Genomic DNA, 27,310 nt, shown 5'->3' on the forward strand with positions numbered 1-27,310 from the left:
CTAAATGGGTGGCGTGGCTACAGCTTGCAGGACAATTAACATTGTGGAGTACGAGGGACTGTGTGAGATAATTCGGATCGCATCCAACGTGTTAACTGCACATCACGGCGCATTATTTTGACCCTAGGTGGGAACTTCAGTCTCATGCTTTGACTCTTATGAAGACAGAGGAGCGGCATTTCGCCAACAACTGTAAACAGGCTTGTCTGTTTGAGCGACTGGCTCAGTGCAACGAAGCACACAGGGTTGGGAGAGAGTGTAAGAGAGAAAAAGAGGTTCCAGGTTGTTGTATTGAAAACATTCAGGAGAATATTTGTCATTGTTACAATGATAAACAAACATTTGCATAAAGACTATTTGTCCACTCATATGTTAAGAGTAATAAGAGATACAAACTTGAAACTTATTCCTCTAAGGCAGTGGTTCTCAACCTTTTTACACCAAGTACCACCTGAGAAAATAGTTGGCACAACAAATGTCAACTGTACACACATGTCATTTCCTGGACCTACTGTATACCAAAGTTTGAATGTAGGCCTCCTGCAACCACCTACAATTGTAACCTCCAGGAGCAGATGAGCTCATCTTCAGTCTGCTGATGTTTGCTATTGCCATTTCTGTGGTGGCAAAGTAAAAAAGAAAAGAAAAAAGATAACAATTAAGGACAAGTGTGTGCTTTTTCAGCGTTTGACCTCTGTCTCAGCATTCTCTCCATTCTTTGAGCAAATGCCTTCTTCCTGAGTCACTTCTCTCCGCCATCACAGCGTTGTGACTGTGCATATCACGTTTGTGTTGCTGGCAGAGCCTGCGCTTGTGCTCGGTTGATGACTGTCCTCCTCCTCATTCACTTGTTCACTTTTGCTGATAATATTCTCCTCTGTACCTCTCTTCCGAATACCTCTCGTTTTGAGACACGTTTTTAACATCATTCAGCTTTCTTTTCTTCTTTCTTTAGCTTGCTTGCAACATTCGCGGTTAGTAAGGTCGTCATTAGCAACACCAGAAATCAATTTAAAAAATGTTTTCGTTTCTAAATCTAACAACAACAATAGCCTATTAGAACTTATTCAAACCACAGTTTCAATTATCTCAAGCTTATTTTCATTCGTTGTAGTATTTTGATAGTATGATTTATTTTTTAATTAATGTTATTCAATCAAGCCTAAACTGATGGCACATCCCTATTGCCTGTTTTAAATTGAAGTTGTCTGCGGTCCTTACCACCAGCAGCTCTTGCAGTAATAAGTAGTGTACCTTACTGTCCCAAATGTGCACAATGTAGTGACTGCTTTTCGTCTTTTGTTTACTTAGTTGTGTTTTCTGTATTGTATATGTCTGTGTTATGTGTAAAGGTTAAATAAAATAAAAATAAATATATATATATTTAAAATATTTTTTATATGTCAGATTCCTCCGCGTACCACTAGCGGGAGCTGGCGTACCACCAGTGGTACACGTACCACAGGTTGAGAACCACTGCTCTAAGGTACATTTAGAACAGATACAAAATGTGCGATTAATCGCGATTAACTATGGTCATCATGCGATTAATCGCGATTAAATATTTTAATCGACTGACAGCCCTAAAATATATACATCAGACAGTACTTACACTTATAATGAGATATAAACATTATAAACAGCAGAATATAAATTGAGTACACTTTAGATCAGGTGTAAAAATAGACAGAATAAATATGAATATACTATAGACTGTTATTGACATTTGTACATGATAATTAAACTGTGAACAGGAACCTACACATTAAACAATGTTAAGCTAGTGCCTCGTTTTTTATTCAATACAAAAACATCAGTGTACTAATAGTCTCTACCCACCAACTGTATTGATCACACACCAACTCACCCACCCACCCTTTACTTCAGCTGCTATGAAACAAGTTCACACAGCAGACCAGACAACACTACAATCTGAACACAAGTGGGTTAGTCTGAGTTCCGTAATCTTCCTTTTTCTGATCAAAACATTGAGTTTGAAGTTACTTATGATACTACATTTCTTTGGGAAACACACAGAATTAAATAGGAAGCAACAGTCAGCAGTAGTAAAAAAGACTATAGCTATCTCCATCTGCTTCCAGTCTGTATGCATCATTTAATACAGCTAATAGAACAATTGTGTGTCTCTACACACAAGAGGTTCCCAAAGTGTTTTAAACCAGGTAATCCCTTTATAGAGATGTGTTGGATTAACAATACTAGTCATGCTACAGCCAAGTGAAGTGAAGAAATGAACAAATATAGCTGAATGCTTGATAAGCCAATACACACATGAACACAACCTCATAATCCATAATAAATATATGAATGGTCATAGCGTCTACCCAAAGCCAACAACAAACACACACAAGCACACTAAAGAGACGAAAAGCAATTCTGGAGACACACAAAGAGAGCAGCTTGTGTGAAATTGATCCACACACACACATGATCCACATACACACATTCTTGGACTAAAACAACTCATAAGATGTAATGAAATTGTGATGTATTGTGTGTGTGAGGGGAGAAGAGGCTCAACTGGTGGGGGTGGGGGGGGGGGGAGTATCAAAGGATGGGAAGAAAGAGAGCTTTACTTCGAAGCCAAATCTCTGGATGCTGAAAAGAAAATATTCAAAAAGAGTGTGTGTGCGTGTGCGTGTGCGTGTGCGTGTGCGTGTGTGTTTCTCTCCGGCTTTCCCATGCCTATTTACAGCCCAGTCAGGACTGTCTGGAGTCAAAACACAGAAGGAAAAAAAAAACACACAAACATGACCGTAAGCGATACACACTCTCAGAAACATCTACCCTTGAGGCAGCCACATTCCAAACTCCACATTCATATGATAAAAATAGCATTAATCTCGTTAAGGCACACACCAGACCAGTGGACCAACAGGAGACTGAAACACAGTCTGTCATCCACTTCAGGAATTCCACTTTGAAGCAATATTGTGATTTAAATTAGGCATTTTAATTGGCAGCTGCTGTTCTCAGATTACAGGTAAAGCTGGCATGTTCCACCTGTAAACACTGTCCCAATTGCATATTATTATGAAATACTAACTGGGGTTTGTAGTGTGTTCAAACTTAAGAAAAGGGGAATGCTTTACACACTGTAAAGCCCCCTGCGATGCATGTGTCATGTGTGAGATTGGGCTATATAAATAAAATCTGATTTAATCACCAGCTTCTGTAAACATTGAGAGCAGGTTTGTTTCACAACGGGAAGCGAAACAAAAGTGAAAGCATAAACATCTCTAAAAGCAAAATGACAAGTCATATTTATTTATTCATATATTTTATATTTTGCTATTAATATTTGTTATTAATTATTATTTGCTATTAATATTATCTGCAGGATAATTAAACCCAGCTACTCTCATTTCCTGTAGTGCTATATAGCGCATTTCTACATGTGACATAAACCTTTAGCAATGAAGACAAAGCGAAGATTGAAAAAACAGAGACTCTGGGATTGATATCAAATGTATTAAACGTTCCAATATCCTGCAGAATCATTTCTAATCCAATCAACACACGAGCAGATTTTCCTACATGATTACTTCACGTGACAGTGAGATTTAGCATCATTTCAGTAAGTCCCACAAAAACAAAGTCAGGTGATGAATGAGTGCAGAAACATCTAGAATGCAGATGCTTCCATACGAGTCACTTTGGTTTGATGAGTGGGAGAATTCTGTGCATCATTTACACTAATCTTTAACTGGGGGCATTTACACTGACTGTGGAGCAACTGGTGTTTGGGTTACTTTAATGTCCATTTTAACAATTTCTTACATTGTTATCAGATCGAAATACAAGTGGAATTTCAGCCCAGAAGCATGTAGAGACGCCCAGCCGATATCAGTAAAGCCCAGTAACCATGTTTCTTTTTAGCATGTGTATGTGGAAAGACAAGAACAATACACTTTATCAGAGAGTGACGATATTCAATAGGATTTCTTTTTGGATTATGACCTTAAATTCAATGGTATTATAATGACTAGGTTTTATAAAGGTTCCTGGACATTATTGGATGCAAAAGCTAATCAAAATCATTTTTTCCAGGTTTATTGTCAAGTTTGTTTAAATATGCAAGGAATTTGCTTTGGTGTATATGGTCATGGTGCATACATGAACTCAATAAGGAAAATGAAGTTGTAAGAATTAGAGATGTCCCGATCCGATCACGTGATCGGGGATCGGAGCCGATCACGTGATTTTCAAAAAATCGGGGATCGGGATTTTTAAAAATTTTTTTATTATAAAATATTTTTTTTTAATTTAATGTTACAAAACAAAAATGACCATGTTCACGTCTTAAAGTCATCCTGAGGACTTAGTTTTGGTTTAAAATTACACAACATCATGTATGTGTTGCTTTCTTTGGGCTTGTTTTCAGACCTGGTTGCTTATTTCTCTGAAATCTGGCAACAGAGTGGGCGCAGTGTCTAATAGTAGCAGTAAGCTAACGAGAGGCTACGTGCAGCTGGTGACTCGGGAGTCGGGACAGAGAAAATGTCAGGAGTTTGGAAGTATTATAAAATTGAAAGCGAAGGCAGTGTAACAGCCAGGTGCAATGTTTGCAAGGCAGAGGTTCCGTGTGGTGGAAAGAACAGAGCTACGTTCAACACGACCAATCTAATACGCTACCTGAGAAACAAACACCAACAACAACAACACGACGAGTGCACAGCGGCCACTCAGGTAACGGCACTGAAACAACCGACACTTTCAGAGACTTTTAAAAGGAAAGAGAAACTGCCCCAGAACAGTGAAAAGGCCAACACAATAACAGCCAAGATAGCTGAATTCATCGCGTTGGATGACCAGCCGTTATCTGTTACCTTTTTTTTCTCTTAATGCATTGCATAAAGATCGGATCGGGAAAAATCGGTATCGGCAGATTGTCAAAATCAAATCAAATGATCGGAATCAGATCGGGAGCAAAAAAAGGTGATCGGGACATCCCTAGTAAGAATCTATCTATCTAAGAAAGGGCAAATATAGAACTATTTTAAACGCCTTAGTCCTTACCACGGCCTTCAGTCACAGGATCTCAACCTAATGTAGCATTGATTAAAGACTTTGGACCAATGTGTAAGAAAGGGCTCAATATGAAAGAACATATAAATATGAGAGCATAAGAGTGGTGTTCATTCCTCCAGTGCACGACACAAAGTGCATTTCAACACAGAAGAAACATAGGTGTCATATCTGTTGACACTTTTGAATCCTAAACTATATTATTCGAATCCTAAAATACTGCAAGATGTAACTGTGGGCTGGGAAAGGATGTGTTTACTAGCGGGCTGACAGACAGCTGGATGAAGGTATGAAGACGCACGATAACATTTTCAAACAGATAAAAGGGCCGACAGATCCTCTCAGGTTCTTCAGATGCTCGACAGACTGAAATATCGCTGGCATTCACCCTGATACACTTTAACCACTGCAGGCCCATTAGTGGCTGCTTCAGGTTAAGTGTGTAAACACAGCAGAGTGAATTGTGTGTGTGTGTGTGTGTGTGTGTGCGTGCGTGCGTGCGTGCAAGGACAGCCTATCAGAGAGCACTGAGGTCAAGCGTGTGTGTGAGGAAGAGCCTTTTAAAGACTTCACGAACGTCTCAAAGCCCAGAGGAGCGTGCAGGGAAAAGAGAGAGAGGATGATGACTCAGCTGTTTAAGATGATAGAGGGATAAAAGGAGGGGTGAGGGGGGGGCAGGCGAAGACACAATAATAAATCTGGAACCTTAATCACTTATCCTCGCCAAAACTATAATAATCACAGCTGTGATGCTTTTGAAAAACAGGGAAGAATCTTATCCTTATTCCAATGCCAGGCCTAAAATAACGATTCAAACTCATGATGAAACCAGAATGCAGCAGCACCGTCACTTCACTTTAGGTCACTTAACAACATCCAGTCAGAATGCAGTCTCATCCAACATGTCCCGCACGAGCCCTACCTTCATGAAGGTTAGAACTTTAATTGATCACTTTGGAGGTAGCAGTTTGTGGGGAACTGTACTGGGTTTAACGTAGAGGGTTTGTCCATCCGATTTATATTGCTACACTAAAAGTAAGAAATAAGCAAATTGACATTTCAAAAACAGCAACTTAACATTCAGTTAACTGTTTTATAAATGCTCTTTAACAAGCTGCTGTTCACCGTTTCACTACTGCAACAACAAAGCAAACATTTGTGATTATTTATTTATCATGAGCTGCATTTCCTACAGAAATAAGAACTGAAAAACCTCAAATGTTGACTTTAATTAAATGTCAACAGATTGCACATAACTGTAATAGCTTAGTTTAAAGCAATAATATTGTCTAATCAATTAGCTTCAACTTAATATTATTGCTTATAACTAACCTAATACAGTTGTGTAAAATGTGTTGACATAACACACTTTGAAGGTCAACGTTTCAGTGTTTACAGTGTAATCATATGATTATTATAACCAAACATAGCTTATTTTTTACACACACATTACTCCACTCCTACCCTAATGCTAAATAGCATACCCTCATTGAAACAACTGTAATGCAGATCAGATAATGTGAACACACACACACACACACACACACACACACACAGAGGGCATATTGACAAAACGTCAGTCTCTGTTGTCTGACACATTTCAACAGGCCATCTTCTGCAGTTTAATCAGACCACACACACTGGGCCAACACATTATAATATTATAGAAGCCATGTGTAACATCTAGATTGTTCTATCAGGACAATAAAGACCCCTAGAGTTGGAGTTGTAATGTACAGTAATGCAGGGTAGGAGGGACAGAAATAGACAGAGATACAGAATCAGAATGAAAGAGCTGCAGAAGAGGCCTGCTAGAAAATCCATAGCCTGCCGTTATCAGGCCCATAATTGGTTTTCCCCCTCTACGCCCCCCCCCACCCCATCACATCCTCCCTCCTATCTCTCTCCTCCTTCTCTCTGCACACACACATTTCCAGACAGGTAACACAAAGCCCAGCAGCTGTAAATACATCATTTTCCTAGAGTCGCTGTGTCGCATTTTGCATTTTTTGCACCTGAATGCCTCACCGAAAACTGATCCGACGACACCGTGGAAAAGGCTTAGCATCAACAAATGCCCCTCGCTGTTAACACACACACAAGCACCATCACAAAGGCACGTGCGGACACACACACACACACACACACTCACACATGATTAGCATGAAGCGTGTAATAAGTGAATGGCCTGATTAGCGGGTAATACTACAGTGCAAGACAAAGAGATTCATTTACTCATCCACTCTAAAATAAGAAGAAAAAAGAACAGGGTGTGGGGGTGGAGACGCAGGGGAGCAGCTATAAAAAACATATTTTGGCTGTGTGTTGCCAGACAGACAGACGCTGCCAGATACAGACAAAGAGGGGAAGAAGAATGCACGGACCGACAATAAAGTAACACAAGCGAGTACACAGGCAAAAGAGAAAGAGAGAAGAAAGAAAAGACACCGGAGGACAGGAGGAAAGACGGGTGGAGGGGGATAGAAAGCCACACACACACGGTGACACACACAAAGGGTTCGTGCGTAGGTTGAAGTCTGCAGGAGATCTGCTGTGTTCACTGGCTGGAGATTCAGGAGTGCTTACTCAGCAGTGTCTCCCCTTCATATTGAGTGTGAGTGAGAAGCAGAAAGGGGCTGAGGGGAAACACAGTCCTTATGAGGCATTTGCATTCATTCCATAAGGGTTTTCCAAAATGAATGGTAGATAAAAGAGACAGATATCTGCTGAGAATGTTAAAAAATATATATAAATATTTGCTAAGTGCTTTGACAAATACATTTTGGAGCTTTGCTGAGCAAGTTTACATTAATGCGTTGGGAACTTGTGAATCATAAAATAATAATATCCTCTTACTATTGTTTAAATGTCCTCCGGGCTGTTATATCATAGGTGCGTATTTTCTTTTAACCTTTTTATAAGCCTTGAAGAATTATACTAGAAAAAAAAAAAGTGAGAAACTTTTCACAAGTGTGAAGGATAAAGGGAAGGAGGTGGAGAAAGGTCCAAAAGGGTGAGAGAGAAGGCTGTGAAGGTCAGATTTCTAACTGCCCCTGGGGCTTCAGGTGTGTGAATGTATCAACTACAGCCTGAAGCCTGACACACAACACCTTCACACACTCCCCACACACACAAAAACACGCCCTTTATTTATCAAGAAAATCCTTTTCCAAACATGCTTCCTCTTACATTTGTTGTCAGGAGGAAGAAGACTACCACTCCCTCTTTGGATGACACTTTATCTCAATTATAGTTTTGAACAAAGACTCCAAAGAGTTTAGAGGAAAAAAGAAAAATCCAAGTGAACAATAAAGTATTTCCCCTCCCTGTTTTCTCCAGTCTTAGTGAAAGTCCATAATAATGCACCACAGGCGGGTCTTATCACGACTTAGAAAGCTTTTTTGGATAGCGATTTGCCTTCCCAGCCCCAAGAATCCCACTCTTAAACATCATACATAAAACAATCTGCAGGATAATTCATACCCGGCCGCTTCCTGAGCCTCGCCACTTGTCGGCGATAAGTGAATTCTGAATTTAGGAGTAGGGGAAAGTAAAATGAGCTCGGCGAATGATATAATCTCCATTTTTCATTCAGGAGTTTGGGGGCAGATGAATGTTTGATATCTTTTTAAAACGACTCATCCATCACACAGTTCACTTTGGCCAGTGGAAAGGAAGGAGGAGGTTATGGCGAGACAGAGGTATGTAAAGTGTCCGGTTATTGAGCCTCATTATCAGGAAGATGGAGTACGCTGGTGATGGGGGGGGGGGGACTGCGGCGCCGCATGAGCCTCAATCTGCAGTCCAAATAGTTTTAGCCAGAGATCTGGAGCTTTAACGTTTTCCCATCAGAAACTAATATAACCTTTTGAATTTGCAACTTCTTCAATAAACGTTTCAAAAGCCTACCTGCACTCACCCGTGATGGATGAAGCTGTGTTTTAGGAATACATTTTCATCTTTACTCTTAAACCTCAGACTATGCAACAGCCTAAATGTACATTACAATATGCCCACCATACTGACAACTTAGTAAAGATTAACTATAATCTTTTCCAGCCTGCTTTTACCTACAGCCGACAACTCCCATACGGTAGAAATAGCTAAATCTGTCAACAAACCAGATGGCTGCTAAAACTCTACTGTCAAAATAAAAACATGTTAATAGGATTCAAGTTTGTCAATTGAGTAAATAAAGTTATGCATTGTTTGCATGTGGTTTAAGTTTACATGTTAAACTGTAAAAGTTGCTAGAAAGCAGCTGTACTTCGTATTTATGCTAACAAATGTTAGCATGCAGCCTCAGTCAGAGGATCATACAAACATATGATATTACAGAATGGGATGCATTGCAATAGATTTAACACTTTGCAAAACTGTAAAGACCTACAATGCAACATAAATGCAAACATAGGCTAATAGTAAAGTACTGAATGGGAAATACTTTGACTTTGACTAGCTGTGGTGCATACAGTGTGATAATAGTACTGTTAGTTAAGCAAAGAGATTGAATACTTTATCCAGCACATGATGATGCAATGTTAGCATCTTGATTGTAACCATGACTGTTGTTAGCATTTAGCTCACAGCACCACTGTGTCCCAGCACAGCCTCACAGAGCCGGTAGAGCTGTTATTATTTAAAACCATTCAGTGAGTGAATGTATGTAGGAAGACACAGAGACACTGTGACTTTAACTGTAAATAAGAAAGGAGATAACTGGAGCTGGCTCACTAAATCATACATGTTGGAGTCGTGTAAGCTATGTGTGGGCGGACATGGAATATGCATAGGTGTCTGAATACTTCACAAATATAGTATGTATCCTCATGATGCTGCATCTATAGGTCTGTAGCACATATCACCGCAGACCGAATTCAATGCCACTCTGTGCTCGTGTGAGACAGAGGCCGTGAGAGAAAAAGACAACAAGAGGCGATCTGTTGGAATCAGCAAAGCCTGCTGGGAAATGAGTATCCCGTAAGAGGCTGTCAGCTGAAGGTAATTTACTTCCTGGTTTGCTCTGCTCACGCTCCCTGGATGTCAGCACCAAGGAGACGATGAGAGAGAGGGATCAATCACAGAGGGACTTAAAGAAGGCAATCACTGGCAGGGCTACTGTACTCACTGGCTGGGCTACTGTACTCACTGGCTGGGCTACTGCGCTCACTGGCTGGGCTACTGCGCTCACTGGCTGGGCTACTGCGCTCACTGGCTGGGCTACTGCACTCACTGGCTGGGCTACTGCACTCACTGGCTGGGCTACTGTACTCACTCACTCACTGGCTGGGCTACTGCACTCACTGGCTGGGCTACTGCGCTCACTGGCTGGGCTACTGCGCTCACTGGCTGGGCTACTGTACTCACTCACTCACTGGCTGGGCTACTGCACTCACTGGCTGGGCTACTGTACTCACTCACTCACTGGCTGGGCTACTGCGCTCACTGGCTGGGCTACTGCGCTCACTGGCTGGGCTACTGTACTCACTGGCTGGGCTACTGTACTCACTGGCTGGGCTACTGCGCTCACTGGCTGGACTACTGCGCTCACTGGCTGGGCTACTGCGCTCACTGGCTGGGCTACTGCACTCACTGGCTGGGCTACTGCGCTCACTGGCTGGGCTACTGTACTCACTCACTCACTGGCTGGGCTACTGCACTCACTGGCTGGGCTACTGTACTCACTCACTCACTGGCTGGGCTACTGCGCTCACTGGCTGGGCTACTGCGCTCACTGGCTGGGCTACTGTACTCACTGGCTGGGCTACTGTGCTCACTGGCTGGGCTACTGTGCTCACTGGCTGGGCTACTGCGCTCACTGGCTGGGCTACTGCGCTCACTGGCTGGGCTACTGCGCTCACTGGCTGGGCTACTGCGCTCACTGGCTGGGCTACTGCGCTCACTGGCTGGGCTACTGCGCTCACTGGCTGGGCTACTGCGCTCACTGGCTGGGCTACTGCACTCACTGGCTGGGCTACTGCGCTCACTGGCTGGGCTACTGCGCTCACTGGCTGGGCTACTGCGCTCACTGGCTGGGCTACTGCACTCTCTGGCTGGTAGGGGTGTAACGGTTCACAAACATTTCGGTTCGGTACGTACCTCGGTTTTTAGGTCACGGTTCGGTTCGGTACGTTTTCGGTACAGCAGAAAAAATTATCACAAAACATAACATATTTTTTTTTAATTATTATTAAACTGTGAATAATGTATTCACTCAAATAAATACAAAATATAATAAAATAAATATTAAGGTGCAGCATTTCGATGAACTGAAATAATCTGTATTTGAACTTTACTGTACTAGTACTCACAAAACATAAACTATTAGTTTTGGGTTTTTAATTATTATTAAACTATGAATATTCACTCAAATAAATATAAAATAAAATGAACATTTAAGGTGCAGCTTTTCGATGAACTGAAATAATCTGTATTTGAACTGTACTGTACCTAAGCAGCCAGTTTGACATTAGGACTTGCTTGTCATTGTATTTTCATGTTTTTTTAAAGAAAAATGTACTTGTCCACATTGCTTGCCGAAAGGGCAGATCTGCTGGCACTAGCAATGTCTCCTGCTGTGGAGAACACCCTCTCGCTAGGGACAGAGGTAGTAGCAGATACAGCCAGGTAGCGCTTTGCTAACATGGCAACATAAGGATATTTGCCGTTTGTAATAGCTTTGGCTCGGTCTGAAGTTTTTGCGAGTGGTGGAGGCTTAAATGCTAGCGGGAGTTGGGTTTGCACTTCAGTCTTTTGGTACCGGTGATATTCACGTTCGGGTGATGCCTTTTCAAATGAGTGTGCAAGTTTGATGTATTGCCAGCCGCGTAACTAATGTTAGTTGAACAATGCCGACAAACAGCTTTGGTTCGGTCCACCTGTCTTTGTCCGTCATCCTTGTACGTAACTGCGAAACCAAAATGTTCCCAAACCGGAGACTTCAATGATGCTGGAGGATTTTCGAGCTCAACTTTATCTGCGTTCGCCATTTCGACAGTTCCTCAAATTACTGACTACATTTGAACGCATCCCTCTGACCAGCTCGTCCAATGAAATGACTTGCTCGCTCTATGACGCGTTGAACACAATGGGAGAAAATTACTCTGAATGCTACGACGCAGCACCTGAGATTACTTCCAAGAAGTTGTTCACGTTCTCAATTTTTTACGTTTAACGTTATATTCGTTCGGTACACACGTGTACCGAACCGAAGGGCCCGTACCGAAATTATTCGGTACGGGTACGTGTACCGTTACACCCCTACTGGCTGGGCTACTGCACTCACTGGCTGGGCTACTGCGCTCACTGGCTGGGCTACTGCGCTCACTGGCTGGGCTACTGCGCTCACTGGCTGGGCTACTGCGCTCACTGGCTGGGCTACTGCGCTCACTGGCTGGGCTACTGCGCTCACTGGCTGGGCTACTGCGCTCACTGGCTGGGCTACTGCGCTCACTGGCTGGGCTACTGCGCTCACTGGCTGGGCTACTGCACTCACTGGCTGGGCTACTGTACTCACTGGCTGGGCTACTGCACTCACTGGCTGGGCTACTGCGCTCACTGGCTGGGCTACTGCGCTCACTGGCTGGGCTACTGTACTCACTCACTCACTGGCTGGGCTACTGCACTCACTGGCTGGGCTACTGCGCTCACTGGCTGGGCTACTGCACTCACTGGCTGGGCTACTGCGCTCACTGGCTGGGCTACTGCGCTCACTGGCTGGGCTACTGCGCTCACTGGCTGGGCTACTGTACTCACTCACTCACTGGCTGGGCTACTGTACTCACTCACTCACTGGCTGGGCTACTGCGCTCACTGGCTGGGCTACTGCACTCACTGGCTGGGCTACTGTACTCACTGGCTGGGCTACTGCACTCACTGGCTGGGCTACTGCACTCACTGGCTGGGCTACTGCGCTCACTGGCTGGGCTACTGTACTCACTCACTCACTGGCTGGGCTACTGCGCTCACTGGCTGGGCTACTGCACTCACTGGCTGGGCTACTGTACTCACTGGCTGGGCTACTGCACTCACTGGCTGGGCTACTGCACTCACTGGCTGGGCTACTGCACTCACTGGCTGGGCTACTGTACTCACTCACTCAGTAAGAAGCAATATGTCAGGCTAACACACACACTACTAATGTATGTTTAATATGTGTGGGTGTGACAAAGAAACCAGCTCCATATTTGCACGGACTAAAGATCAAAGACTTTCTGCCGCTTCTCCATGAATGAATCTGCTAAACTGCAGTGGAATCTCTCCCTTTTTACAGTCTCACTCCCCCTGTCTCACTTTGCATGTCATTCTCACATGTATGTTTCATGTGTGTGTCTGTGCATACTGCTGATGTGTATTCATGATGCGCTGTCATGTCTCTTGTAAAGTGTTCTACACATTTGTCACGCCACTGGCTCCTTCAGAGGAGATACTGCCCGGGTTGAGGGGAAATATAAGACCATGTACTGGCTTGAGTGTTTACAGAGAAAGTAAACATTTAATTTCAAAACAACAGGCATTCATTTGATGCTAAAACTTCCCAGATTCTTCCTAAAGGCTGTGAACAATCATCCGCAGGATTAATACTACATTCAAAACCATGGCATCATTCATTAAACCGAAAAAATAATATGTTGTTTACATGACCCCAGAATGACTTGAATTTCTGAATATTGTCCCAATATAATTAATAGCGGCATGTGTAAATGTTGTTGCTAAAGGTCCAGGCCCAAACAATGACAAACAGCCCCATTAAGACTGTAAGCAAGCACAGTTAATTAATTAAGCTATTAGTCATTTAAAACAACAATCCATAAAAAAGGAAATGTGGCCAAAGCTACAAGAGAAAGACCTTTAAATGTGACATGTACTGTAGGTACATTTAGAAAGATTGAGATACAACAAGATTTGTACCACCCGATTATATGTAGCCGGTATAGACTGAAAAAACTGAAACGTTTACTTTAATTAAAAGTACTAGGTTGGTTGAAAGCAGACATATTAAGTTAAGTTGAAGCTAATATTTATATTTAAACTTAATATTAAAGCTTTCAAATAACCTAATACAGTTATGTGAAATATGTTGACCATTTATTTGTAGTTGTGTCAGTGTAGTTTGGGCCGAAGTAGTCTATTACGCAGTGCATGTTATGGCCTTAATGACAGGAAAATAATTTGGCACCCAAAAGTTGGAGCTTGTGGGATGAAAAGCGTCCAAACCTAAAGATACTAAACATGGTCACAAAACACAGTATTGTCAGCTAAATTGAAAAAGATATCAGGATTGGACTTCAAAAGCTCGAGTCCATCCATGAAAGTCACTCATGCACAACTCCCCTCAGTGGCTCCCAGCGCGGCCCTGTCCTCACCACATAATGACATTAGCATAGCCCTCTTCTCTCCACTTCTTATCTACTTCAAAAGCAGCGCTTCATTAACTACTGCCATCTATCAGAGAGCCGACCGGGCAGGAATGTGTGTGTGAGTGTGTGTGTCTCCCCACAACAATTACAGTGCTATGTAGGGTCACAGACTTGTAGATTAGTGTGACAGTCTGGACGTCACACCTCTCCCTGCGTCTCCTCCTCTCAGTATCAACATGTTTTCTCGTTCAGGACCAAATACGACATACGCCAGAACAGAAAGTGTGCGAAATCTACTTATGTCGAAGCAAACAAAAGAGGAACGTCATAATAGAATTAAATTAACAAGAAATTCCTGGAAAACACTCCTCGGAGGAGGCTAACGGGTTTAACAAATTACCAGCATGAATGACGTGTTATATCATTATGCAACGAGCCAGGTCAGCGGTGATTACAACCTCCTGATGTGTTTTCAAACCACTGCTTGAATCAACAAGAGATGTTACATCAGTCAAAATAAGAAAAATCAAGAATTAATCCAGAATTTATTAAAAAGAAAAATTAAAGAAATCTTTTGTTTGAACAAAATAAAAATCTTCCATGTGGCACTACACAGTTTCTTATAACTGAAAAATAAGTATCTTCATAGCAGTTGATTTACTGATATAATAATCCTTTTTACTTTTATACTTTTTTCACTGGAAAAGTTCAAAGCTTTTAGACAAACATATTCATGTATATTCCTGTGAAATACTTATATCCAGCATAATGTAATTATTTGATTACATAGGTACTGTAAATGCACATATATTAGTATATGTAACTTCATATATGAGCAAAGGAGAAAATACGCCAAACCAGCTATTCAGACAGTAATACTGTTCCAAACTGCCTCTTATTGCCAAATTCATGCCAGACTCATCATTAAAATATACCAAAACTCCAGTGAGGACTCTGGCTCAAAGTTATGCTAACCAGAGCTAAATATCTCAAATCCAAACTGCCACATCCTTTACAAATCATAATCCATGTTGCACATCATCTGTTGAGGCTCTCCTGTTATACAAGTGAGTTTTCAAATTAAATGATCACTACCTGGAGGTCATAGCTTAGTCACATTGTATTCACCACTCCATCACTCCCTTTCCTTGAACTTCCCCATTGTATCTCCTCTTCTGACAGAGGCCGTGACCTGGCCAATAGTAATACATCTCAGGTTGTAAGAGGAAGCCGTTCTCAGAAGAGCTGCGGATTCCCCAAATTCCCCATTTGCCCCCCTCAAACAACCGGCGCCGATGGGTAAGAGATGCTCCCTCACGGTGAAAACAGATGTTGTGCTGCGTGAGATGTGAGTGAGAGACAAAGAGAGAGGAGAGGGCAGTTCTTCTGATAAGGTGGAGGGAGGTAGGGAGCAGCGGGATGAGAGAACGATAAAGGGGCGACAGTAGGGAGGCAGGATCGTCCGTCTCTGGAGAGGAGTGGAGGGGGGAGAGCGATTGTGGAGTGAAGTGAGCGATGGAGGGAGAGCCAGGGAGATATATTGAAATCCAGGACACCAGTTGGAGAGAGTGAAAGAAGAAGAGAGAGATTTGAGACTCAGACGAAAAACTAAGATTTAGATTGAGGGAGGGAGGAACAAAGCGAGAGAGAGAGAGAGAGAGAGAGAGAGAGAGAGAGAGAGAGAGAGAGAGAGAGAGAGAGAGAGAGAGTCCGTGTGTGTCTTGGCGAGTACAGAGGTCTTAGTTTCTTGGCAGGATGCTGCAGCAGAGTTTGGCCCGGACCCTAATGGAGATGTAAGAAGCCTCGGAGTCTGATCACACACACACATACATACACACACACACACACACTTTCACACCTTCCTCCCCTCTCAATCACAATATGGCTCCAGACAAACCCAATGCACCGACGCCGCTGCTGAACCCGACGTTAAGCAAACAGATGTACTGAATGACTCCTGCTGCACATACAAGTCCATCTATACGAGCAGAGATTTGGCTTTTGTGTTTTCAGAGAGGAGAATGCAAGTGTTCCGGTGAAAATAAAAGATGGTTTATAATGCGTGACAACGAGAAGCCATCGTTTCACTGACTAGAACAAGATCTTTTTTTGGCATCTGTGCCTTGACAAGCGACAACTGCTAATAAATCTTCAGTCCAATGGCTGATCCATACTCGGGAAACAATGGCTTGAGTTCTATATCAAAATATACCTATATCCATTTGATGCACCCCAATGAGACTTAGACCTAAAGTGTCACATTTGAAAAAGGCTCAATCCATCAAACTGAATCCAATATGTATCACAGATGCTCTTGGGTTGTGTGTGTACGCCTCCTAATATGTGCATTCTCCACACTTAACCTTTGACCCGCATTAGGTGTCCTGCACCACATGTAGCTCAGTGATTCCCCCTCAGCTCTCACCCTGACTGCTCTCCAAACTAACACACAGTCACACACACACACACACACACACTTGTTCGCTGTTTGTTCTGTTTTTAGTGCCTCATCACACACACGGCTCAAAGATAGACTCCAACACGAGCAGCGGAACACATCAAGGAATAATGTCGGGGAGACCGCCTGTGAGGATGCCAATTAAAACAGAAGTGTGTGTGTCTCCTCTGGGAGTTACAGTACTCCACTTAAAGGTTGTTAGTTTGTGAAGGAGGAGGGAGGTAAACACCCCCCCCACACACACACACACACACACGATGCTTTCCCCTGAACATTATTTGACGAGTGTGAAAGTGAGCAGTGATCCGCCTCCATCTGCTTCAACAATGAGTCACCCGTGTCTCAGCTTTCAATCACTCCATCGCAGTCAGGGTGTGTCATGCTCAGCACACACACCTACCCTCATCTCCTCTAACAGACAATACACATGCTGTCGTCATACGTTCATCCTCACTGATCATATTGGTTTGTATGAGCAGCTTGTAACTCCCCAAAACTGCTAGCATGCAACATGAACTTTACTACAAATCCCATGAACATAATTAAGTATGAAACTTGAAAAATAACTGAAATATCTTCTCTTATTTAAAAAAATAAATAATAGGAATCCGTGCATCTCTGGCAAAAGTACAGAACAGAAATAAAAACAGCTCAGAAACTCCATGGAGTACCAGAGTTACTGTTGCAAATTGTAATCTCATCAGGTGTTGTTGAAGATAATTACATACCAGCAGCTGTTGGGAAAATGTACACATTTGTATTCTATTCTTTTTCTCTACTCTTTTTCACAATGAAATGTCACTAATTATTAACATGTGTTAGTTTGTTTGTTTATAAATTAATCTCTAGTTCTTCTCAGAGAACGATTGTTGGAATATAAACACTAGGAAGGAGACTCTCCCTTTTGTTAGCCGTAGCATACATCCCACTCAGAGCAGAGTGTGTGTACTCATGACAAAGCACAGAGTCCTGCTAACACACGGTCACCATGTTTAGTGCATGTCCTCCACAGAGACCGACCCATTCAACACAATGAGATCATGCCGTATTGATTCTGTAGCGGGCACCGCACCACAGGACTGCACCGCCGGAGGATCCTCTTCTCTACACCCTGTACTTATGCGAGTGTGTGTGTACAGTATGTGTGTGTGTTCATGTTCATGTCCCAGTTGGTGGTTTAGTCCAACTGTTCAGGGAACAGGCAAACCTCATGACTTAGGAATGCTACGAATGGCTCAGAGGCCTTAAGACGGGAAACTATGCATTGATTCCCAGAGATCATTCCCATAACGTTAGCCGGCACACACTCCTCCGCGTTGACCTCTCTGTTGACTCACTCATCTCCAGAAGAACACAAAGACCCTCCATCAGCAGGGGCGTCACACAACTGGACACACACAAACAGGTGTGTGTGCGCGTGCGTGTGCGTGTGCGTGTGTGTGTGTGTGTGTGTGTGTGTGTGTGTGTGTGGCCCACCCACTTCTTCTAAAGTGTCTTCTTGACCCAATGAAAGCCAAGATAACTCACTGCCAAAAACACAACGCCAAACCTGCTGAGGTATTGCTACCCATAATGCAACTCTCTGACCTCCAGAGTCTGTTTCGTGCTCTAAAGTAAGTAAACTCCAGTATTGGAACTAAAAGCTGCATTTTGGTTGCGTCATTCTTTAATCTCCTCAAAGAGCTTTAAATGAATTCAGTGTTCGGTAAATAATCTCGGTCCTTCAATAAATTCAATGAAATCCTAATATGCAAAGCAAACAAAATGCGACAATGTTTACAGTGTTGGGATGTGGGAGACCAGATACAGTAACAAATATAAAAATGTATATTTGTGTTTAATAGCAACAAAGATTCATGGCGTGAAGGACAAACAACCATCATCTATTTATCAGTGGAAGACCACATACTAACTCTGTGTGTTGCTGTGTTGGCAGTTCGGTGAAAGTCAGGGAATCACCAAAGTTATTACAATTCATGAAGAGGAAGCCCGAATGTCTCTGTGCATAATGTGTTGGCAAAGCATCCTGTACTCTGGGATATTTCACTCACAAATGTAGTATGGGTTTGGGAGCCAGCTTTCACATGGCAAGCCTACTTCCCCTTCATAGAATAGTACAGTTAGTAATAGTACAAAAAACGCCATCAGCGTGCAACTGGCTACAATAAGTCCTTTTCACCGTGGCAATTATTATCTCAGAGAGGAATTGGCGTGCAGAAAAGAAGAGACACACACGGACACAACTATGCGAGAGTAAACAGTGTAAACCGCCGTTCTCCATGAGCGGTTGGGGACCCACGGAGACGATCAACCACATGCTCCTGCCCACTTGTTGCAGCATCTCGATACTTTGAAAACAGACGCTGCAGGAACCATCAGCTGCTAGTCTCCAGTCATTTGTCTCTGCTGCTGCACTTTTGTCCGGCTCTGGATTTGCTGTGCTATGGTAACTTTGCAGAACACTGTCCCTGCATACTGAGCTGACTTTGATTTATACAAGTAATGTTTAAACAACACAGACTTCAGAGAGTGCAGATGCAGCCAAGGCTGTTTTCTTAAATGGAGAAGAATGTGTGTTTCTGCCTTCTCCACTCAGAGATGGGTTCTTCCTTAACCCATGCCTAACACTTTCACCCAGTGTTATGAAAATCATGCTAGTCGTCCTCATAACCCTGCTGACAAATGAGCCAAAAACATATCCTTGGCAGAGGTTCAAATTGTGTCTTTATTTTTAAACTAATACAGTTATTGTGCATAAGGGCCCCGCAGGAGTCCCCAGACCACAGCTTAAGACCCCTTAGCTTAGAGAAAGAGCGGCTGGCATCCTCCATGGCGGCATGCGACCTCCACCCGGTTATGAGACGCTCTGCCCAGGGACCCGAGGCGATGCTCCTCCCAGACACCCCCGCCCTTGATCTCCTAATCACCTGGTTCAGCCTGGGCCTCAGCAGAGACAGGGAGAGGCTGCAGGGGCGGGGGGGGACAATAATAACCTCAGCAGTTGTTCTCGCGGCCAGATCCAAGCTTTTGTGGGTTGGGTAAAGAAAAGGAAATATTCCTGGGAAGATTCTTAATGTTTATTTTGAATAGTGAACAGCACCAGGCAGTCACAAGATACTACAATAATACTGGGAACATTCACTTGGTATTTTCATAGCAAGGGGTCAGGGGTTCAAGGTGATAGAGGGAAATCTAAGTGAACTAACATGTTGCCACCGGTTACAAACAAACATTCCCTCACTCTCCTCACATCCCTGCTCTTAATCCACAAATCACCTTTTGGGGAAATCCATGTTGGTCTATTGTTCTTGCACAAAGAAGCGCTAACTTACTTCACACCCTGCATGCCGGGCCTTCTGAGCATCCTTTGAACAGACAGTGTTTTACAAACATCAAGGAAATTTACTAATGCTATTATAAAAAAAAAGACCTTTACCACCATGACAGTGCCGATAAATACAAAGAGAGGAAGGTTATGGTTGCGGTTAGAAAGCCTTGCACATAAAAGGTCCACAGAATGCATGAAGACATTCTACGGCGGTTACAAGTGCAACATCATCCAAGCTTTTGTCCTGTTCAACAAATCCACATTTTGACAGCTGGATTCAGGAGGCTGAAGGTACTGTCTGTTCTTTGTGTGCTCTGCCGGTAGTGACTCCCACAACAAGCAGACCAACACCAGCACCCTGAGACCTTTCATGCATTCTGTCACAGATACAGTAAGTGTATTTAGCCGGCAGCAATTCTAAGGGCTTTAAAGTGCACTTTGCCTCACACAACTCTCTTGACTTTGCATCACCAGACTTAAATTTCCTTTTTTCCCTACTGCAGCATGTTCCACAAAGCTCTTCAACACCACATCTAGTGTTCCAATATGGAAACAACTGTACTGAATGTATATTGTACAATCCATACTGCAGCTGGGAGGATGAGTGATAGGCTCATTTAAAATGCATTGTCCCATGATGAAGCTAATGCATAATTGTGCAGCAGGAATCCCCTGCAGCACCCCAGGGCTCCCTGAACACTTTAGCGGTCATGAGAAGGAGATGAGAGCGGCTTCTTACCTCAGTAGGTTGGGCAGAGGGATGGAGCCTGAGCCTGACCCCAGAATCCCCCTCTTCCCACTCAATAATTTCTCCACCACGGCGACATTACCGGTCCGGGCGGCTTCCAGCAGTTCCTGCTCCTTCCCCATCCCGGACACAAGTTTACAACGACGGGGTGAAATCCAACAAATCTCCCATATATATCCTAAATGCCTCCTCCTCTCCGAGCCTTATTCCCTCACTGTCTGGAGAGGGAAAGCATCTGAAAGGACTCCTCTCGCTGCATGCTGCACGGTGAAATAGGTGTTATTGATGCCGCAGAGCAGGTTTGACATGCACTTATCCCCTGGTGCCTTTTAACCTCAGTCCATTCACAAGCACGGCTCGGTAATCTCCTCTCATGCACGGCTCCCGTGTGTAACCTCAGGGTAACACGCGCAGCGGGGAGAACCGCAAGCTCCAAAGCAAACGAGAAGTGAAAAGTAAAGAGTAACCCTGGTTTACAAAAGAAAGAAAACTCCTTCTCGTTCCGAGCAGAGGCTCCTGTCCGGTCTGAAGCTCCAGCTGACACCCGGCGAGAGGTGAAACCCTGTACGCCTCCACAAGAAGCTCTCTGGTCCCGCTGTACTCTCCACCTCTCTGCCCTGAACCTACCGCACTGGCCGGTGCCTCTGAGACACAGGTGTCAAGTTAGCCTGATTACTTATTGTGCACTTCCGGTTGCAGCTTTCAAAATAAAACTCGCAATTTGTTACAAACTTGGCCAACCAGCCTCTGGCATGAAAAATACATTTCATTCGTCTTTTATATATCTTGTTTTTATTTCATATTTTGATATTTTGTCTTTATTGAATATTATATACCAGTTTGTTTATGAGTGCCCATTGAAAAACACGGCAGTTAGTTAGCTAATGTTAACAATCTATAAATACAACTTCATTCGGCTTTCCTAAAAACTAAAAGGATACGTAATTATAATATTAATATGATGATATATATATATATATATATATAATGTATTACAATACAATTATTATATTGACACCATAACATATGTGTATACTCTTGAAGACTTCTTAAGTTGCATCCCAAGCTAGCAAGTTAACATTAGCTAAGTTTAGATAAGTCTTAGTTGTTTAAAACGTGGGTTATTACCATAACTTATTACGCCTCATTTAGTTTTTAGGTTAAAAACAGCCAGGGTTAACAGTTTATTGCTACCAAATTAACTTGACAATCACTTGACAATAATTGTCTACTACTGGTTCGACCACACATTACTTTTGCACATTTTTGGTGATTTTCTCTTGTAAAAAATGATATGCAAAATGTGTTGCTTTGGGGCCAATGTTCAAAAAACGACCTGATTAAACACAGATTCATTTGGGAATATGCCAATTTAAGCAAAGGCAAGAAAACTATTTGACGAGAGGATACCTAGATCATTTACTGAAAGCCCCTATAATGTTAAAGCAGTAGCCTACTTTAGAGATACAAATTCCCCAATCTATCAAATCCAAACATAGTTTAAAACTACATTTTGATGTGCTTGGAATTACTTGCCTGGCCTGATTAGAAGTCAAATTCTAATTAAAAACATTTCTGGAGAAAAATAATAAGGCTATTATGTTATGCAAAGTTAATATTTTATTTTGAAATCCACGCCAGCCACTTCCGCTGATTTACAGTACAGTCTGGGCGTGGATGATGGAGATGCCACAACACCAACAGGAGGCGATGCCTTTGTTAGTCTCTGTAGAAAGTCACACTGAAATCTCCCAGCTGTGCTTATTGTGGACATTTCTCAGACTTATTGTATCAAACACGGAAATGCGTAGTTGCTCTTCCTGCTGGATGTGGGTTCATTGCTGCAGGATTTAGTAACAGGTGTGTTCCTAAAATAGCCTCCCTGTCAGGCCAGAGCAGGGTTTCTATGAATAAAGGCAGAAGATGGATTTTTTTAACGTGCTCGGATCTGTCCACTGACAGCCCCACTGCGGCCCCACTCTGCCGCGAGTGCATGCTGGGACATGCCTGATGGCTTCAACATGCTGCTTAATTGGAATTTAGAGCTAATTGCTGCCTTCAAGAGTTCTACCTTAAGCTGCTATGCCCTCAGTCTGAACTCAAAACGTGTGTATTTTTGGATAAGATTCGTTTTTTTCCTTTAATTAATTATTCCTTTAGTGCAGGGGTCTCCAACACGTCGATCGCGAGCTACCGGTAGCTTGCGGGCAGCTTTTCAGTAGCTCGCCGCTCGATTATCGATTATAGCGTAGTAACGTTGCTTCTTGATTTTTCGGCCGCGGCCGGACAATAAAGTGTTTTTATTTTAGAATTGTTTCTGTCACACGAATATCAAATGTGTCGGTGACGCAGAGATCAAGGAACAGACGTGACAGCGGCTGGGCGACACCACACACGGAGCAGTCTGCTCCGTATGAAGTATGAATGTTATAATAAGGCAATATTATAAGGAATCATTCTGTAAACTTTCATTGTTATGCGGATGATACTCAACTATATTTATCAATCAAGCCTGATGAAATTAATCATCTAAATACAATTCAAGACTGCCTTAAGGACTTAAAAACGTGGATGACCTTAAACTTTTTGATGTTAAACACGACCAAAACTGAAGTTATTGTACTTGGCCCGAAGAATCTACGAAACAAATTATCTAAAGACATACTAACTATGGATGGCATTAATTTGGCCTCCAGTGAGACTGTAAGGAATATTGGTGTTATATTTGATCAGGATTTATCCTTTAACGCCCACATAAAATCAATTTCAAGGACCGCCTACTTCCATCTACGTAACATTGCAAAAATCAGGCATATCTTGCCTCAAAACGATGCAGAGAAACTAGTCCATGCATTTGTTACTTCTAGGCTGGATTATTGTAACTCCTTATTATCAGGGAGTACCAAGAAGTCAATCAAGTCGCTTCAGCTGATTCAAAATGCTGTGGCTCGTATACTAACCAGAGTTAGGAAAAGGGACCACATTACTCCTGTTCTGGCTGCCTTACACTGGCTCCCTATAGAACACAGGATAGAATTTAAAATTCTTCTTCTCGCCTACAAAGCCCTTAATGGGCAGGCGCCATCTTACCTTAAATAACTCTAATAATAATAATAATACCCTACTGTCCTACTAGGGCATTGCGTTCCAAGAATGCAGGGTTGTTGGTTGTTCCTAGAATCTTTAAAAGTACAATGGGAGCCAGAGCCTTTTCTTATCAAGCTCCACATTTGTGGAATCAGCTTCCAGTTTGTGTTCGGGCGGCAGACACCCTATCCGTTTTTAAGAGTGCGCTTAAGACCTTCCTTTTTGATAAAGCTTATAGTTAGGGCTGATTAGATTCAGCCCCTAGTTTTGCTGATATAGGCTTAGTTTGTCGGGGGACATCTTACTTCTTCCTTCTCTCTGTCTATACCCGTGTACACTCATGTTCCGATTAACACAGCTTCCCCAAATGTCTTTCTTTTTGGTGTCTATATACGCTGGGATCCGGAGTCATGGATGATCCTGCGGTCCTGTGTCCTGGATCGCGAGTGCTGGATCTTGAGTCGTGGCTGTGGTCCTGGATCATCGGTCCTGGATGGATATCCTCGTGGATTCATCTTCCTATTATACACACATGCATTTCCAAACATTTGGACTACCTATGTTGCAAATGTATTATCTTTTCAATTTACACACGGCATCTATTGCACGTCTGTCCGTCCTGGGAGAGGGATCCCTCCTCTGTTGCTCTCCCTGAGGTTTCTCCCATTTTCCCCTTTAAACTGGGTTTTCTTTGGAAGTTTTTCCTTGTACGATGTGAGGGTCTAAGGACAGAGGGTGTCGTATTGTCATACTGATATTCTGTACACACTGTGAAGACCACTGAGACAAATGTAACATTTGTGATATTGGGCTATATAAATAAACATTGATTGAAAATAAATAAAAATAAAACATTGAATGTCCTCTTGCTATTAGTATTTTCAGTTCATAAATACGTGTGTAAAGTTTGTGAAGGCAGGAAGAAAGCTTCCGCGATCACCGTCTCCTCTCCGTTCCTCCAAACCCCGCCCCCTCCCTGAAAATAATGAGTGACAGGCTGATAGTGACCTGATAGAAACTTTATTATTCACTTAATCACTGATTGAGATATAATGAAGCTAACTTAATCTCATACATTCATGGGATTCATGCAACAGTAAGACAGAGAATGTAAGTGTGCACCCACATGCACTATTTTTTTTTTTATAATGCTTAAATACTCCTGTTGTCTGCTGTGTTCAGACTCAGGTCATGTGTGTGATGCCTCATTCAAGACATTCAGTGTCCTTTTTTTCAACAGAAGACCGTTGCTAGAAGCTGCAGCTAGACTGCAGAAGCATTAGTTTTTTGTTTTTGAGGATGGAAAAATGTCACACAGATATAGGGAGGCTAGACCTATACAATTCATTTATTATAATTTCATGTCAACACGAAGAAGAAGAAAAGATGGCTGCACTGTTCAGTGTCAATCCTGTGGAGATGGAGGTTATAAATCTCCAAAATCATGTTCAGCTTAAGTCTCAGCAAAACTCACAACATTTCTGGAGCCTTAGACCCAGAAAACTATAAGAACATCACCAAGCAGCACTGAACCTGTCTGCTTTATGTGGCTCTGTTCTACAGACCTTTGTGAAGCAGCTTTTTCTGGCATGAATGAAATCTAAATACAGAACAAGACCGACTGATGAACATTAAATGACTCCATTAGAGTGAACCTAAGTGGGTCCAGCATACACCTGTATGGTGGACTCCATGCAGCGCCAGTCGTCTCACTGACTGTAAAAAAGAGTGAATGCACTTATTTTACACACGTGCCATAAGATGCTTGCAAGGTGGTGATTAAGGCGATGTATTTACTATGTGGGCCATAAGAAGAAGTGAAAACATTGTAATTTGCTCTTGGACATGTATGTGAATCTTCAGTGAAGTACTTACTATGTTGTCCATATTAATATGTGAGAAATTGTCGTTTTCTTGGACCTTGATGTGAAGTTAAGATTTTAGATAAGCTTTAGGTATTGTAATTTCACACAAAAGTAGCTTAATTCAACTGATGAGTGCTATGTGAATAAATGTAAGCGATGCGATGCAAGTAGCTCTTGGCCACTTTCATTTTTTCAAAGTAGCTCTCAGGTGGAGAAAGGTTGGAGACCCCTGCTTTAGTGTATGTATGATATGTTAGAAATGTTTAAAACATATTCAGATTTAAAACCACCAGTAAGTCAATTGTAGTTTTGCTTGAGAAATACATTCAACAACTAACTGATTAGCAACAATTGTTGCTGTTACACTTCCTTTTGTAAATGTATTGTTTCAATGGAAGTTATTTTAGCGAGAACATTGTTGATGATTAATGATGAATGATGACTGTTATGTTGAGCAAATCAGGGAGCAGTGGTAGATTGTAACTGAGTACATTTACTCAAGTAGGCTAATGTATTTCACGGAAACGTTGGAAATTAATTTCCAATATTTTCTCCATATTGACAAATGTCCCCTTTAAAAAGCTTGCATTTTGTAAAGATAAAAAAAACGGAATAATGTATAATGATATAACCCTTATAAGAGGCATTCTGCGCAATGAGTAGGCTAGTGCCGAGAGATAGGGAGTCAGAGGCGGTGCAAGGAAGGTGCAAAAGGGTACTTTATTAGAGAGTAATTAAGGTCATGTTATCCGGTTGCAGTCCGGGAAGAAGAGAGTGAAGTCAGGAGGGCACACAACATATATAGAAAACACATAACATGTCCGTGTGAGAACAATACCCCCAACTGTAGTTCCATGTATGAATTATGTCCCAGTGTAATAAATAGGTGGTCACCACAACTTTTACTTTGGATGCTTAAGTACATTTAGCTGATAATACTTCTGTACTTTTACTTTAGTAACAATTTCAATTTAGGACGTTTACTTGTAATGCAGTTTTAACACTGTGGTAAAAATACTTTTACCCCCACTGTCATGGAGCAAAGCTTTTCGATCCTGCAGTGGCATTCATTATTTAAGTGATACAGTTTTATAAATGTTTGCAATAAGCCAAACTAACTTTGCAAAATCCCAAAAAATATGGAATCAAAATGTCCACACATGGGGGAATTTCTCACATTTAAGAAGCAAGGATGTGTTCAAGGCCCTGCTCAAGCTTAGCTTCAAACTAAAGCACCTAGATGGAATTCAGCCATCATTTTATTTCCCCTTTTTATTACTCCGTCAGAGATATAAAACAGAAAACAAAGATTGAAACAGAGAACACTGAGCCAACACACAACCTGATGACTCTCTCTTTCATCATATGAACCGCAATCCAGCTGCACATAAGCCCCCAACCACACACACACAGTAT

The 27,310-nt window shown here is 42.4% G+C and overlaps 1 protein-coding gene across 1 annotated transcript in view; it reads right to left on the reverse strand.

The window, feature by feature from the left end:
* anks1b (ankyrin repeat and sterile alpha motif domain containing 1B) overlaps window positions 1–21,563 on the reverse strand; it is a 229,359-nt gene extending 207,796 nt beyond the window's left edge. Inside the window, exon 1 of the mRNA XM_034075301.2 lies at window positions 20,934–21,563. Coding sequence (XP_033931192.1) covers window positions 20,934–21,064 — 131 coding nt within the window. The 5' untranslated portion in view covers window positions 21,065–21,563. The remainder of the gene's footprint in view (window positions 1–20,933) is intronic.
* Window positions 21,564–27,310: the final 5,747 nt, after the last annotated feature.

Source organism: Pseudochaenichthys georgianus, chromosome 23 (assembly GCF_902827115.2).
Source record: "Pseudochaenichthys georgianus chromosome 23, fPseGeo1.2, whole genome shotgun sequence".
In the NCBI taxonomy this organism is placed as follows: Eukaryota; Metazoa; Chordata; class Actinopteri; order Perciformes; family Channichthyidae; genus Pseudochaenichthys; species Pseudochaenichthys georgianus.